General features: G+C 38.4%; 2 protein-coding genes across 2 annotated transcripts; one reads left to right on the forward strand and one right to left on the reverse strand.

The window, feature by feature from the left end:
- Positions 1–884: 884 nt before the first annotated feature.
- Positions 885–6,922, forward strand: tex9 (testis expressed 9). Its single transcript, XM_061067643.1, has 11 exons — positions 885–910; positions 1,216–1,294; positions 2,773–2,915; positions 3,755–3,818; positions 3,957–4,033; positions 4,438–4,601; positions 5,018–5,109; positions 5,311–5,484; positions 5,612–5,746; positions 6,536–6,670; positions 6,766–6,922. The coding sequence occupies exons 1-11, from the start codon at positions 885–887 to the stop codon at positions 6,841–6,843; spliced, it is 1,167 nt and encodes a 388-aa protein (XP_060923626.1). The 3' UTR covers positions 6,844–6,922.
- On the reverse strand, positions 6,874–13,375 carry mns1 (meiosis-specific nuclear structural 1). Its single transcript, XM_061068697.1, has 10 exons — positions 13,355–13,375; positions 13,067–13,264; positions 9,782–9,909; positions 9,583–9,685; positions 9,261–9,490; positions 8,901–9,117; positions 8,710–8,817; positions 7,980–8,237; positions 7,319–7,444; positions 6,874–7,222 (listed from the first exon to the last, which is right to left on the reverse strand). Exons 1-10 carry the CDS (start codon positions 13,355–13,357, stop codon positions 7,124–7,126), a joined length of 1,470 nt encoding a protein of 489 aa, XP_060924680.1. The 5' UTR covers positions 13,358–13,375; the 3' UTR covers positions 6,874–7,123.
- Positions 13,376–17,318: the final 3,943 nt, after the last annotated feature.

Genomic DNA, 17,318 nt, shown 5'->3' on the forward strand with positions numbered 1-17,318 from the left:
CGGTGCATGGATACGAGTCAAAGTGTAAACAGAGACCGGGCAGCTGCAGAACTACTGGCTCGTCCCTCCGGTGCGCTGCCCCTCACGTTGTGGGATTGCTCTGCATGTGCATAGTGAGTAGAAGCTGCGGGGCAGGCGCATGCGCACCGACAGCCCCCCCTCCACATAAAGACATGTAAACATGTAAGCAGGGGACATTACTGAGCATGCTATTATGAGTGTGTATTTATATATGGGTGTTATTAATATTATAGATGCACATGGTGCCAGTTCAGCCCAGCAAAGAAACAAAAATAAATGTCATCGTGTGGCTCCGCGGTAGAAAGTAACTAAGTACATTTACTCTAGTGCTGTAGTGAAGTATAATTTTGTGCCATATGTAAATCAGTGTTGCAGGAGGTTTGGCCATCCTCATAAGAGTAAAAGGACTAATATCATATTGTAGAAAAGGAAAAGTCCTGCTTTGCAAACATTTAATTAAATATTAGTACAAAATTATTATAATCAGTGAAGTGAAGCCTACCTAAAAGAACTCAAAAGTAAATGTGGATAAATAACCACTCTGTATGTCTCTGTGTTACTATTATACATTACTTAATAGATTATTACTGCATCCAGATGTAAACAGCATTTTACTGTTGCAGCTTGTTTGGTTATAGATTTCATTTCTAAACATGTTATTGGCTTCAGGTAATTATTATTTCATTGTGGATTGGCCTGAATCTGTTGGTTATTTTCTTGACTTATCTTTTAAACAGTGAATATAAACCTCCCAACGTGCACATCATCCGGGACACTGTCCAGTGTCTTGTCTTGTCCACCAATGATTTTTGTAATTTAAATAATTATTATGACAAAATTAATAATCAGAATAAATACAAGGAATGCAGCATACCCTCTCATTTGAGAGGTGGGACGAAACATGTAGAACTGTAAGGATAAGATCTTACAGTTCTCTTACAAATCAATCAATTTAAAATGTTTTATATCAACTTGTATGTACAAAGCATCATATTCAATAAACTCGTCATGAGTTTTGAACGTCAAGTCTTCATTTTTAAAGCAAATATCAATTCGTGGCATCTTGTTAAATCAAGACATGTATCTATTAAACACTCGACTTTCTCTTTTTATGGTAAGGTATGAAAAAAACATCATCCACCTAAAATGTCTTTCAAAGGCTACCGTACTGCGGAGTAGTTGCTAGGCAACCAGGGCTGCGTTTGTTTCCGCTCTCTCCGTCTCCATGGCTGAAAGAAGTTTGAATAAAAAGGCTCAGTCCGCCGCTTCACAGGTTTGTTGTCGTTTTTCATCTTTCTCTCTCACATGTGTTTTTATGCTTTCATCATGAATTTAAACCGGATCACTTGTTTTTTAACAGATTAGGTTTCTCACACGGGACAGCTCACCGCCCCTTAGTACTCATGTACTAATGTAGAACGTCATGGATTGTTCTAACCAGGTGTTATTAACCCTTTCATGCACAAACTTTGCAAACCCCTCCTAATGCACAACATGGATCAAAAGTGACCCGTATTCATTTCCTTCTTTTATAGCTTGTTCTTCCTTCTTCATTTAGGAGAAGGCTTCTTTGATGTCATAGAAGACTCAACTTACATGTCATTAAAGGAGCCTTCTCCATTAAGGAGAGCTGAATTCAAAGACACACCCACAACTCCAGCTTGAACCTGTAGAACAAAGTCTTGGTCCTCAGCACCAGAGATTTCAGACTCAGAATCAAGACCAAGAATTGCCTCCTCATCTTCCTCATTCAGCATCTTTATGAACATGTCAACCGTAAGTCAGAAATGATTACGACCAGCCGTACTAACACTCTGGATAAAGAAAATCAAAAGCATATTTTCAAATGCATATCAATCAGTATATACTGTTATATTTCAAGTTTTATTTGTTGATCTAGCTATGGTTAGCCTGCCAGAAAAGAAGCTAGCTAGCTAACAGCTAGTTACTATTGTACACATTTCTCTTACTCACTAGTAATGGATTGTAAAATAAGACTTACATGCATCAGATGTGCAAAAGCAGCTGTGTGAGATTCCCTAGTGAATAGTTACTGTATATGTGTGTAAAAGTGATATAGAAATACAAAATTTACTTTTGCTTTATAGAGTAATAAAGGAGAAAAGGAAAATAGTGATTTGAGGTAATCAAAAATAAGATATTTAATGAATACTTAGAATATTACATGATAAAATACAGTTATTTCAAAAATATATCAAAGAAACACTCATAAATAGAATAACACAGGTAATGACTACGAGTCAGTTTTGACCCATGTTGTGCATTAAAGGGTTGTGATACAAAAATTATTTTTATTCCAAAACTAATAAAGGTATCTAAATCTAAATAAGTATTTGTGATGGTCAAAAACAAGTAAATTCGGGAATCCCTGAAATACTGAAAGATGAAATTCACTTTTTAACCATGTTGCATACCAAAGGGTTAAAGATGGACAGGACACTGACTGTGGTTGTTGTTTTATCCACAAACACGTGTCACAAACAACAGGTAACACAACAACCATCAGATCAAAACAAATGTGGGCACATACAGCAGCTAATACAAGTAAAATATGGGTGACTTAAACCATGCGTTAGTTGATATCCATCTTGGATAGATGATATCCATTCTCTTTTCTATCACAAAATCAAGGTGAAATATGAAATATCATATCTTTTAGTAAAAATGTATGTATAGGGGATTATTATTCTAAAATCTACTGCTCTGTGTTGTTTTGTTGTTAAGAAACAGAGATGTCCATCCTCCAGCTCGACCAGTGAGAGGTCTAAGAGAGCTGAAGTAAGACCCCGGGTCCAATCTGCTTCTGGTCCCCAAAAAAAGCTCCCGGGTGAGCAAACAGGTTGTCACCTGCTGGCTCAGGAAGAAAAATACAAGTAAGACTTTCTTCTGCTTGGTTAAGAATCATTTTGTTCATGAATTCATTCATGTGTAGGATCATCAATCGACCCCTTCTGATTAATTTACACTTGAATAATTATCATGTAAATTTCAATCAACACAGAATAAGTGTGTATTTGAGACATTATGTGTCTTGTACACTGGTTGTACTCCTTCACATTGAGTAGATTCCTTCATCAAACCTAGAGGGAAACTCGTCAGGTGTACTGTTGACCTGTATTTAACGGACATACATGACTTTACCTTGACTTTTTCCTGATTACTCACTCAAATCTCCTTTTTTACATTTTCAAAATTCTTCACACACTCGACACAAGAGCTGTCAACATGGACTGAACTGTTACCTACTCTGGATCAACTACACAAGTGACATTAAAAACAACATTCTTATAAATTAAATTAATAGATTTTTGTTTTTATATTATCTTGGTTAATGCTAAATAAATAAAGTAAATAAAATGTGCTTCAAAACTAATGGTGGTACATATTATAATGGCACACAAGAGTAGATATGATATTGAAATGTGGGATGAAGTGTTGGGGTCGTGTTTAGAGTTGAGCTGCATGTTGGTAAAGAACTGTGTGAAGAATTTTGCCAAGATGACCTCAGTACAGAGAAATGTGAGTTTGAAATTGTGAGAAAAAACTGTAATCAATGAATAAATACCCCATGCTGTTCAGGTAAACATAACACTGTTAACGTTCTCCTTCAACATTTAATGAGAGAATTTCCTACAAAATCTGGTGGTTGAATTCTACAACACTAAAGTACATGTTCATAATAAAATAATGTTTATCTATCATTTCCCATCAGACTCTTAAATGCAGAGCTAGAGGCCAAAACAACAGAAATAGTAAAGCAGGCAGAACAGCTCATGGTAAGTTATTCACCCGTTTGCCTCATTTAACTAAATATGTCACAACAGTAGCTCAACTGATGGGGAAAGTTGAATGTGAATCTTTAGGACCTGACTTGCGGTACAACTTAAACTTCTTTTTGATGTTTTTCATTTTAGAGAGAACAGAGTAAAGTTCTGTCAAAGCCGTTATCCAACCTCCTGCCTTCAGACAATGAAGATGAAGAGGATTCAAGGTAAGAAATATCTCAGGCTCAGAACCACAAACATGGTTGTAGACTTTTTAGAGGCAAATTTTCTCAGTGACCACCTCTTCAAAAGTTTAAATTTATTCCAGTGAAACAGACCAGCCCCTAAATAGAGATAAACTTTTGAAATTATGTCAGCGTAAGAAAAATAACTTATTTCCTCCTTGTCGTTCTATTTATTTATCGGTTCACCCACAGAATATCACGCATCATGGGTCCTGGAACAAAAGGAAAAAAGTCTGCCTTTAAAAGAGTGTAAGTTGAATTTTATATAGTTTCCAAATCCATTCCAAACTATTTTGTTCATTAGGCAACAATTTCTAGGTCATGACTTTTTAAAATATCATTGCCATATATATTCTGATACTTTATTGTTGTTTGCTCGATTGCAGAAGCCTGTCTCCTGCAGATGAGTCAGCAGATGTTGAAGATTCAGGGGATTTATTTCTAGCAAAGTTGATTCGTGGCATGGAGGAGAAGATGAAGGACACTGACATTCATGACATTGTTGGGGACGACCACGATGTATTTAATGCTGGAGACAATGTTGGATCAGGTAAATCTTTATATCACTTTACATAATGTAAACTCCAGTTAATTATAAATAAAAGAACAATTATTGCAAATACTTAAAAGTCATGCCAAAAAGCAGCAAACTGTTACAAATTTTAATACAATCATTATCTTTTTGTAGGAACCTATGATATGCACGTTCTGTTTTATTAATTGTTTTAAAAAAAAGTCTATCCTTTTAAAACAATAAATGTTTTAATTTGATGCGTATATCTTTAAAAACTTTTTCCAAAAAAGAAAAAACGAAAAGTGTTAAGATTGATCCGGGATCGGAAATTCTGGATTTTTTGTCACTTGAAAATCTTAAATTAAATCAAAATAAGAGAAATTATCTGATTTTGCCACGACCTGAACCATGAGTGAAAACCACTTCTCCTGGTTTTGTTCTGTTTTTTGAAGCCGTTTCAGAAGCTCAGAAGCGGGTTCTCAATGCAAAGCTACGGATTATGCATGAAGAACTGGATCAACTCTCGTGTGAATGTTACAGGAAGGTAATGTGAAATTTGTACATTAACAATAAGTCAACTTGAAGTGTCAAGACAGAGGGGCGGACCCTCAGGTGTACACAAATTTGACACATATCCATTAGCTGGTTACATTCTTGTGTTTAACTGCTGCTTCTAATAGATTAATTTCATCTCAAATATTGAGAAAAATTAAATAGATTTAACTCTATTGTTCTGTTGGTACAGGATAATCAAAATGCTGAACTCAGTGCAAAGATTAAGGCGATGGAGGCGGACCGAGCAAAAGGAGAGAAGACCACAAGCACTCAGCAAAAACAGATTGAGAAGCACAGAGCTTTAGCAGAGGAGTCAACCAAAAAATGTGATGGTCTTCAAATAGAAGTGTCTGGATTAAAAAAGGTTTGTGTCACTGCAAACACAGTGTGAGAGACGGCACAGACTCAATAACGAACCTTAAAATCTGACACCGTCTTCCGCTACTCGTGCGAGATTAATCCGTTGTATTTACTTCCTTTGCTCGGTGTAGGAAATAGAAAATCTGAATAGGTCCAACAAACAAGCAGGAGCCGTCTACAGCACCGCAGAGGTTCGTCTGAACAGAGCTCTGGAGGAGGTGGAGAGGTTAAAGACTCAGCTCAACAAGATGAAACAGACAAATAAGGTAACCAGTAAATCACACTGCTGTCCCTGCTGATAAAAACATAATCTTCGTTAAATAACTGTAGGTATTCAAATGTGGTGTTTTTGATTATTGCAACTTTTTTGTGCAGAAAGTGTTGGCTAATATTTGTTTCTGAACTTTAACTATGGTTAATTTAGAGTTGCTAATATGAATCTTTTTGTAAATTGTTTTAATTGTGATTTCATTCTTTGCTGAACCTCATTTCATGAGAGCGTCTTCAGTAGAGAACTGGAACCAGACTTTTCTTTTTGACATGGCTCTTATTTTGTTTGTTGACAACCAACACATTTCAGTACTTGAAGATCAGACTTTTATTAATCAAAACAGAAGCAGGTTTACAATCAAAATAATGTGAAATTATACAGAGATTTAAAAATCAGAAATTAATGAAATATCAAACATAAATCAAACACGTAAGGAATAAATCTTAAAACAACAGAATAAATAATTTTATTTTTATAAGAAGCCATTTTTAGTGTCACAATATTTTACCTTTAGAATGAAAAGGTATGATTAAAGTGAACTAATGTGCAAACATCTAAGTAAAAAAGATAATTCATCCTATTAAGAGACAGACGATTCCTTGAAAACAGAGATAATAACCTCACACAGTGATGATACAACCTCAACACTAAACACAAAAAAACTGAAAGTGTGGAGAACAGAAGTCTTTCAATTAGAATAGCTGAATTTTAAGCAGCAATATTTAACTAAAGAAAGTTCTGTCTAGTTTGTACTAATTCAGTCTTTTCCCTTCTATTTGTTAAGGACAACATAAGCACGGACAATCAGAGCAAAGAAAATCTACTTGCTGAAAACCAAATGCTGAAAAAGCAGAAAGCAGAACTCGTTGTGGGTTTCAAGAAGCAACTCAAACTGATTGACATTCTCAAAAGGCAAAAGGTCAGTGAATCTTTCAGACCCCGTTAATACAATACCTGTTTATAGTTTTCTATTAAATATACAATTAACAGAGTTTTACTGTTGTGTGCGTTCAGATGCATTTTGAGGCTGCCAAGCTGCTGTCGTTCACGGAAGACGAGTTCCTGAAAGCTCTGGACTGGGGGAAGTCGTAAACACTGACAGACTCAGCATATCATGTTTTTGGTTCAAGGTGTTGAGATCAATTTATACATTTCTAAATAAATTCCTGTGTGATCTTAAGTTAAAGTTGTCACTTTGGAGTCTTTCAGAGTCCAATTAGTTTTACTAATAAAGTTTAGACTTGGATATTGGTTTCCTGATCATGATATGCTCACATTCAGTCTTTTTAGAAATTATTTACTGGTTTAATAGTAATGCAGTATTCACTGTAGCCTTGAACTGCCCTCTAGTGGCAGACTGAAAGAAACACATTTAAGCGTCACCATCCCAGCTGTCGTCAGAAGCTACTGGTTTGAAGTTATTTCTGAAGTCTTCGTCAAAGTACTGCAGGTCATCCTCCCGGAGCAAACCCTGAATGAAGATACACTGATGATCAGACACTCGTTTCGATGCACAGATGATATGAAGCTGTGTGAAATGATTGATGATTTACACGCTGTCTCATACCTTAGGGAAGTATCCAAGCAGTTGAGCCGCGTGACGTTTCAGAAGTTTCTTTCTCTCTTCCTCAACAATCTGTCTCCGCTGCGCCTCCCTCTCCTGCTCCATCGCTCTTTCTTTGGCCTCCAGTTCCTTGAAGAGAGTGATGAACATATTATGATCAAATCAGATTGTTTGAAACTGACGTGACAATCTGAAGCTGACACAGACAAACCATACATTATACATTATGGGTTTCACTTGTGTAGCTCAAATAAATATTGTTTTTCCGTTGATATGTCTGTTAGTCTACTTTCATGAAAGTTACACTACGTAACCTTCACTGAGGCAACACAACTTCTGGAGCCACACATGCCGACACTAAACCCTGTTCAGAATTCTATTTATCCTAAAATTTTCCTCAATATATATTGGAGATAAACATGGGTTTTGATAGATTCTTAGTCTTTTGAGCTGATCTACAGTTCAGCATCACTCGTGAACTTGCTGGACCTGATTCCACTTTCAGTCAGTTCCACACTTCCCACAGGGGATCGTACCCACTCACTAAAGTTACACAGAGCCAGAACAGGCGCTCAGCGTGAGCAGTAAAACATCTGAGAGTGAAGCTACACCAGTACCACCTTATTATTGATGTCATTATGGAAACAGAGAGCCTGGGACGTACCACATCAGCCAGATGCTGTCGTCTCTTGTCCTCTATCATTTTCACCACCTCGCGTTTGTGCTCAAGTTGCTTCATGCGTCTTTTCTGGGCATTCATCTGCTCAATCCGATCGTCCTCTGCATACTTAGCCATCATTGCCTTACTGAAGGCCTCCTCTTCCTCTTTATTCGCTTTCTTCCTCATCTGTTTGAAAGCCTCGTGCTCCTGGCAGGCCTGCTGCATCGTCAGCCTCTCTCTCATTCTTTTCTCCATTTCTTCCTGTTAGAGCAGATATTGGGGGGTCATTTAGGTAATAGCAAAACAATTCTAGTAAAACATGGTATGATCACAACTTAGCTATTATAGTGCCACAACACTAGCAAATAAGTCATTTACCTATTAAGCCTTAAGCTAAAAGCCTAGAGCTGGGCTGAACATGGACGTATAACAGAGTGCTGCTCGGACCGCAATTTTCTGTCCAAACCCGAACAAGCCTGAGAGAAAATAAGCCGAACCTGACTCTAACCTGACAGGGATTCTGTTTTGTGTGTCCAAACCCCATCTGTACCTGATGTTTTCTCTGATTACAGGCAGTAAACAATCAAGTAGACATACCGGCCAAAGTGACCGTACTCGACCCCAACCAGAAGATCAAACCCTGAACCCTGCACGACTCGTAGGGTCATGACTGGTCCTGACGGGCTTGGGTCAACAATCCACACTCTGGTATAACAGCAATAATGATCCTTACAATTTCTCTCTGCCTGTTCGCTTCCTCTCGTTCCTCTAGGCAAAGTTCCCCACGGATTTGTTCCATCTCTTCACGCTTCTGCCTCTCCGCTTCCATCCTCTCACACAGCTAGAGAGGAGAGAGGAGTGATGTTAGTGATACTTGGTACCCAATGCAGAAATGTGTTGTTGACTGAAAAACGTTGTCTCAACTATTTTATGAAGTTTGTCTTTGGCTTCTTCTGTCTCTCGGAGCTTGGCCTTTTTGTCCTCCTCCAAGTTATCCTGCCGGTTCATAAACTCCATGATGCGCCTGTTCTCGGCGTCCAGCCTCTCCTTCTCTATGCGCCTCCACTCGGCCTGCTGCCTGTGGAACTCCTGAATGTGCTGCTGAGTGGCTCTGACCTTCTCCAGTTTCAGCTGTCTCTCCCTTCACCAAGACAAAAACAGTTTACAGTAAAGCCAAAATTCTTCTCTCTTTAACTGAACAGGCTTATCAAATACTTAAAGTCAAGTTCTTGCTCCTCCTTAATTCATTGTTTGACTGTGTTAAAGAATGAATGATGAACTCACATCTGATCCTCCTCATAAACCTTCCTGACAATCTCATCCACCAAGTGCTTCTCTTTAAGGAACTCCTCGTAAGCCTCCTGTCGGCTTTGCTCCCTCTCCACGACCTGCTGCCCTAGCCCCCTCTGATATTGGAACAGCTCCTCTTGGTGTTTCTGGTCCACCTTCTGCTGCTCCTCGGCTGCTCGATCTCTTTCGCATTGCATTTTGCGAGAACAGTCCGCCTTCTCACGCTAGTGAAAGACATACACAGTATATTTACAGGATCCTTAAAAAAATGTCAGCATAGATCTCAATACTTGAAATCAACAGGGCCGGTGCTCACAAAGATCTCAGACTTGATGGCCTCATGGTGTGCAATCTGTGCAGCTCTCTCCTTGTTCATATACGCAGCTTTCAGTTTGGACTCCAACTCTCGAAGCTCTAGACTGAAACAGTCCAAAGGCGGGTTTACACAGACCAAAGCAGAGAGGATGTACAAAAGCACAATTGCTGCATGTTGGACGGTACGGGAGTGTGTTCACCTGTTCTCTTTGATGTGCTGCCTCACTTTCTCCTCTCGTTGTGTTTCAAAGTCGATGCGAGCCAGCTCTTTAGCCATTTTCTCCTCTTGTTCAAGTTGCTTGTCCTTGTTTATTCTGTCCTCTTCTGCCTGCAAGTCAAATTCAGTTATGACCATCTGCATTGATTAGGTAACAGTTCACACCTTAATGATACAGCAGTGTGAAAATGTAAAACAAGGCTTTTCAAAGATTGAATCCTGGTCCACTTCTGTGTTGTAGTGATTTTCAATAAAACAGACATTACATACAACATTCCTCAATAAGGGACAATTTTTCACCCGATTAAGAATCTCACGCACATTTTTTCTTCCAGCAAAGATAAAGTGAGAAGCTTGACTCTACAGCGCAACAAACATTCACTGTTAAAAGTAAATACTGCATCTCTGTTGTACATTGTTACCTCTGAATATTCCTCCTAAATCTTTTTGTGTAACCTCTTTAATTGATTGATCACAATACAAGATTTTAAGCTACTCTCAGACTCTCTCAATCTGTACTTCATATCTTTCAGTTATTCAGTAATATTGTACATATTATGTATTTTTCTGTATGTAGAGTAAATTAAAAAAAACTCAAATTAAATTTGAACAAAGTAAGATATCTGGGTCACACCGTCAGAAATGATAGATGGGAGGAAGACAAGGTGCAGCTTGAGAGCTGTAAAATGTATGTACAAGTGTATACAAACTTTCTCTGTGTACAGAATACAGATGATGTTAAGATTATCCTTTTAGGAGCCTATTGTATACTGTACTCCATTCTACAGACCACACTTGTGTTGAGGGTTGTTAATGTTCGATTAACAGAGTCAAAAAATGTGACATAAGGGTTTTAGCTGTGACACAACTAAGACAACAGAAATAATAATCCTTGGTCCTGATCAGCTAGCAGGCAAACCTATGGAAGCCCATTTCCGCCACTGTGATGAAAAAAAAAAAATTGGTATCTCATAATTATGAGATACTATCTCATAATTATGACTTAGCATCTCATAATTATGACTTAGCATCTCATAATTATGAGATAGTATCTCATTATTATGACTTAGTATCTCATAATTATGACTTAGCATCTCATAATTATGACTTAGTATCTCATTATTATGAGATAGTATCTCATAATTATGACTTAGCATCTCATTATTATGAGATAGTATCTCATTATTATGACTTACTATCTCATTATTATGAGAAAGTATCTCATAATTATGACTTAGCATCTCATTATTATAAGATAGTAACTCATAATTATGACTTAGCATCTCATAATTATGACTTAACATCTCATTATTATGAGATAGTATCTCAAAATTATGACTTAGCTTCTCATTATTATGAGATAGTATCTCATTATTATGACATAATATCTCATAATTATGACTTAGCATCTCATTATTATGAGATACTGACTGCAGGGTCTGTCATGCAAGTCAAATGTTGTATTTCTGTTACAGTGGAGGGCGTAGTTATCATTAACTCAAACCTTAACTTTACTTCACTGAGTTCCCAGCCTCTCTACCACTGCTCACCTGCTCTGCTGCAACCCGCCCACAGTCAGACACTAAGTCATAATTATGAGATAGTATCTCATTATTATGAAATAGTATCTCATAATTATGAGATGCTAAGTCATTATTATGAGATGCTATCTCATAATAATGAGATACTAAGTCATTATTATGAGATACGGATTGTGGGCGGGGCGCCACAGAGCAGGGAACCCGAGGCTGAGCGGGTGCGGGGACAGCAGCCTTACTCGCGGAAGTGGGCGACTGTGCATCGATACAGAGACATAACAGGATCGATCCATGTTTTCTGCTCCGTTCATTGTCTTAGCGATGTGCTGCCGCTGAATAATTATAACAAGCGCTGCTCCAGGATCAGAACAGACGCTCTTTAAAAGTCCGGTTGTCTTGTGTGTGTCGGACTCTGCTTCCGCCTCACTTCCCTCTGACCCGCGCTCACTTCACACTTTAACAATAAACACCAGCACCGATCACAAGTTATTAGGACACGTACAGGACTGATGTTTACTTTGTGTTTGTTTGAGTTCATGAAACACGTGTTGTGTGGAGCTGGGGACTACGTGCACACGGTGTTTAAACATGTGTTTCGTAACGTGAGATGTAACGTGACGCGCACAGTACAGGACCGTCAGCGTTAAAGTGACGGAGCGATCCGAAGTCTTGATCGGTCATCATCGAATAATTACTAAAAAATACATGTGATTATCAGTTTTAGTGAAGAGGAATAGAGACAAGCATACACACACACACACACACACACACACACACACACACACACACACACACACACACACACACACACGCAGACTCGCATGACAGACCCTGCAGTCAGTATCTCATAATAATGAGATGCTAAGTCATAATTATGAGATATTATGTCATAATAATGAGATACTATCTCATAATAATGAGAAGCTAAGTCATAATTTTGAGATACTATCTCATAATAATGAGATGTTAAGTCATAATTATGAGTTACTATATTATAATAATGAGATGCTAAGTCATAATTATGAGATAGTATCTCATAATAATGAGATGCTAAGTCATAATTATGAGATGCTAAGTCATAATTATGAGATAGTATCTCATAATAATGAGATGCTATCTCATAATAATGAGATGTTAAGTCATAATTATGAGATACTATCTCATAATAATGAGATACTAAGTCATAATAATGAGATACTATCTCATAATAATGAGATGCTAAGTCATAATTATGAGATACTATCTCATAATAATGAGATACTATCTCATAATAATGAGATGCTAAGTCATAATTATGAGATAGTATCTCATAATAATGAGATGCTAAGTCATAATTATGAGATAGTATCTCATAAGAATGAGATACCAATTTTTTTTTTTTTCATCACAGTGGCGGAAATGGGCTTCCATACAAACCCCTGTCCCCTGGCAACCGATAATAAAACAAAATCTACAAATCTAGGTGTCACATTGGTTTCCCAACTGAATTTTACAACACGTGTTAATGAGTTCATTAAATCCTGCTATTTTCACCTATGAAATATATTGGTTGTGCTTTCTTCCTACTCTACGAGAAGAAGAACGGGTTTCTGTAAATATGAATGAACCATTCGGCTCAAAGGACGGACACATTGTTTTTTCCTCTGTCATTTTAACAATGGATTAATCACTTATTGATGACGTCCGTGCTGGTGGGTTCTGGGTCGTGTGTTACAGTCATGATCGCCCACCTTGAGCAGGGCGCTCTCCAGCTCTCTCTCCCTGTACTCCTCCTGCTCCTGCCGCAGCTCTCTCCTCCTCCCCCAGCTCTCCTCCTCCTTCAGGCCGGCCAGCACATGCCTGCCTCTGGCCACAAACACGGCGTCATCCTGCCTCTGCTGCTCCTGAGCCCGGCGCTGAGCCACGATCCTCCGGTGGTCCATCTGATTCTGTCCCGGGGAGAAAACCACAGTGTTAGCATCAGCTCGGTCTTAGCACACAAGCTAACTCTGAACCTCGGTTTCCCAGCCGGGACTCACCATGTTGGCGGTGACTTTCCTTCGAACTCCGCCGTCGTTAAGTTAAATCCTCTCAACTCGGACACTCGTAAACAACTTTTAATGAGTGAACTTGACGGAGTTTCGCTGCTCGACTCTCTGCAGCAGTGAGGGACAGCTCGGGTCGTGCTAGCGGTTGCTCCTAGATACACTTCCGTTGTCAACAGCAACGGACACCGGTGTGTAAAGGCAGCTTACCTATGATGCCACACTGATCAAGGGAAGCTGCCTCTGTTGCCACACTGTTCATAGGCAGCTGCCATTGTTGCTCAACGGGTGGTCCGCGGAGGTCGCGAAATTTTTGGTTCCACAAATTAAGATGTCTTTAAATACACATTAACATGAATCCGACATATTGTAGCGAACGGATAAATGGAGGCAGAAGACGTTATCTTTCAGTCAGCAATGCACACACTGCAGCTCCTATACCTTCCACATGTTTAAAATAAAAACATGAATATATGAACCTGTGTATTATTCGAATAGCTTAGTATTGAAAGCACAATAACAGGGTAGCTATGTTTATACATTATACAGATGAATGGAAACTAACAATACATAAAAAACACTTTCGGATTTTCATATCTGCAGAAAAAGACAAGATATTGAATCAGATAAAAAAAATGCACAATAGGCTACATAAATGTGATTGGAAATACCAGAATGTGCACATGGTAATGCAGTGAAGAGTGCATTTGTCACTTGTTGCACATTGTTACAGTGCAAAGTAATAATGATGTCCTCAAAAGTTTTTTGACTGCAGAACATGTAATATAGCCTACATATATCCAACATAAATATCACTTGATTTTTAAAAGCAGTTCAAAAACACAACTATGAAGCAATATGAGGACACAGTACTTAAGAGAAAAAGCAAACAACTTTACCTTGTTCTCCTTGATCTTAAGAAAACCTAATGTGGGAAGTGTGGCACAGGCACATCTTATAAATAATCAGTAGACAAACGTAAAACAATTAACATTGCATTGACCCTTAAAATGCTTAATTAAACTAATTAAAGTTTAACTTTTCTGATGAAAACCAATACATCTGGATATTTATTAGAGAAGATATTTATTTGGGAATTTGGCCGTATTAAAAGACAGTACATATATGTGCATAGAAACAGCGGTATAACGGTATTATGGGCTAGGGTTATGGTTAGGGTTATGGATAATAAGGTCGTAGAGACTTGCGAGTAGGCTCAACCCCAACTAAAGCGGGCACTCCCGTTCAATTGGTACCATCCCAGTGCTTCTACGACCTTCATAAGGGAAAACCCAATTCGTGAAGTGTTAGGGTTAGGGTTGCAATTAGGGTTAGGGTTAGGGGACAGGGTTATGGGCTAGGATAAGGGTTAAGGTTAGGGTTATTGATAAGAAGGTCATAGAGACTTGCGAGTAGGCTCTACCCCCACTAAAGCGGGCACTCCCGATCGCTTGGTCCCATCCCTATGCTTCTAAGACCTTCGGAAGGGAAAATAACAATTTGTGAAGGGTTGGGTTAGTGTTGCAATTAGAGTTAGGGTTGCAATTAGAGTTAGGGTTATAGGCTAGGGTTAGGGTTATAGATAAGAAGGTCGTAGAGACTTGCAAGTAGGCTATACCCCCCCTAAAGCGGGGACTCCCGTTCAATTGGTACCATCCTCCAGCTTCTACGACCTTCAGAAGGGAAAAACACAATTTGTGAAGGGTTAGTTTTGCGGTTAGGGTTAGGGTTTTGGGCTAGGGTTAGGGTTATGGATATGGATACGAATGTCGTAGAGACTTGCGAGTAGGCTCTACCCCTACGAAAGCGGGAACTCCCATTCAATTGGTACCATCCTAGAGCTTCTACGACCTTCGGAAGGGAAAACCCAATTTGTGAAGGGAAAGGGTTAGTGTTGCAATTAGGGTTAGGGGATAGGGTTAGAGTTATGGTTATGGATAAGAAGGTCGTAAAGACTTAAGAGTAGGCTCTACCCCATTAATGCGGGTACTCCCGTTCAATGGGTACCGTCCCCGAGCTCCTACGACCTTCAGAAGAAAAAAAAAACATTATGTGAAGGGTTAGGGTTAGTGTTGCAATTAGGGTTAGGGTTAGTGTTGCAATTAGAGTTAGGGTTATGGGCTAGGGTTAGGGCAGGGGTGGGCAAACTTTTTGAGTCGCGGGCCACAATGGGTTCTAAAATTTGACAGAGGGGCCGGGCCAGGAACAGATTGATGTAGTGTTTTTGTGAACTAATATAAATGACATGTAAGGATTTGGCCTTTACCAAGTAGCAAAGCACTTATTTGCTTTTATCCAAAGCAACTTACAATAAGTGGATTCAACCCCGAGGGTTCAAACCCAGAACAATAAGAATGAAGAAAGTACGATTTCTTCAAAAATAAAGCAAAACTACAAAGTGCTATGGGGTACGTGCCATTTAAGTGCTACTAAATTGTTAGTTTCAAAAAAAAATTTGGGAAATAAAGCGGGAACTCCTGTTCAATTGGTACCATCCCTGAGCTTCTACGACCTTCGGAAGGGAAAACCCAATTCGTGTTAGGTTGCAATTAGGGTTAGGGTTAGAGTCACAATTAGGGTTAGGGTTAGTAGCCCATAGGAAAAGGAGATCATCTTCAATAACTTTTTTTCTAAAGGTGGTAGAGACTTGGGAATGGGATTCACCCCCACTAATGCTGGCATGCCGGTTTGATTGGTACCATCTACGAGTTTGTAGACTACCGCATGAAGCGGATTGAAAGAAGGCCAAGAGCATCATGGGAATTTAAAGCTAGCTTTATACAACTGGATACTTTTTAAGCCTTATCTTAAATGCAGAAGGGATTTTTGTCTCCCAAACTCTAATTTCTCATTTAAAAAAAATGAATATTACGAAATAAAAATTCCTTTCAAGCAGGGTCTAAATCTCATGTGCCAAAAAAGACACAAACATTCACAGGCAATTTTTTATGACTTATTTATTCAAGTAAACTGAGCTGTGCTCAAAGAAAGTACACAACAAAAAAAATAATGTATGACAACAGGTAAACCATAGGGAAGATGTGCATATACTACAATCCTAAACACGTACTCTACAAAGTCATCTGACAAGCAAGCACGCATGCACACACACACGCACACTGTTTATCACTTAGCTTCAAAGCATGCAGGGTTTAGTCCTGTTAGTTAAAGTGTTTGCTTTACTGTTATTTTTTATTTCTTTAAAACTATTCAGATGCTATAAAATATAAAACCTACTGAATAAGCAAAGCCGAATCAATAGTGAAAATGATTTTCAATGCACTTTGTTTGTACTTTGACAAATTAATAATTAAAACAAACCAATCCCCTGATTAGATGGGTGCGAGTGTTTGGCAACCATTGGTTCCTTGTCAGCTGTTCTTCTCCTGTATTTCAGTAACAGCCCACAGATTTAGAGTAGAGGGAATCTTATTTAAATAAAGTAAATACACAATGCTGTTCAAATCTAAACCACTTTGCCTTTATAAACCAGCTCGTAGTTAATATAATTTGCCTTGGGAGTCTTATGGCACTTTTATTAAGAGGCACAAGTAAATAACTTTGGTCAGAGAAAGCAGACTCTTCAGTCGGACTTCATCATCATCCTCCCTAAGAAAATGAAGAATTTATAATCGTTTCATTTGTATTTTTATAGAATTTGATACAATTTACATTCGATCTCATGAAAATCCGATTTTTATGCAACACTGGTTGGTGTAGTATATTATGTATTTAAGTAAAGGTTCTGAATATATAGTTTAAGGAAGGAATCATTTCTAAGTGTATGAATCTGTTTTCACAATCCAGTTAAAAATACCTTTTTGTTAGTTTGTTCAATATGAACTTCACATGAGGAAAGCACGTTGCGTATTAAAACACTCCTCTGTAGCTGAAAGGCACTGGTGATCCCATAATATCACAAGGTTGGCACCAAAGAATAAAACGTCATGCAGATATC

The sequence above is a fragment of the Limanda limanda genome, chromosome 3 (assembly GCF_963576545.1).
Source record: "Limanda limanda chromosome 3, fLimLim1.1, whole genome shotgun sequence".
Taxonomy (NCBI): domain Eukaryota; kingdom Metazoa; phylum Chordata; class Actinopteri; order Pleuronectiformes; family Pleuronectidae; genus Limanda; species Limanda limanda.

What these genes read in the sequence shown, in the direction of transcription:
- tex9 (XM_061067643.1), top strand. Translation starts at nt 885, where the DNA reads ATGCAGCATACCCTCTCATTTGAGAG. An exon ending in CATACCCTCTCATTTGAGAG is followed by an intron (nt 911 to 1,215) that starts GTGGGACGAAAC and finishes CTAGGCAACCAG; the next exon opens with GGCTGCGTTTGTTTCCGCTC. An exon ending in AGATGAAACAGACAAATAAG is followed by an intron (nt 5,747 to 6,535) that starts GTAACCAGTAAA and finishes CTATTTGTTAAG; the next exon opens with GACAACATAAGCACGGACAA.
- mns1 (XM_061068697.1), bottom strand. An exon ending in TGGAGAGCGCCCTGCTCAAG is followed by an intron (nt 9,910 to 13,066) that starts GTGGGCGATCAT and finishes TTTGACTTGCAG; the next exon opens with GCAGAAGAGGACAGAATAAA. An exon ending in GTTTATGAGGAGGATCAGAT is followed by an intron (nt 9,118 to 9,260) that starts GTGAGTTCATCA and finishes GTCTTGGTGAAG; the next exon opens with GGAGAGACAGCTGAAACTGG.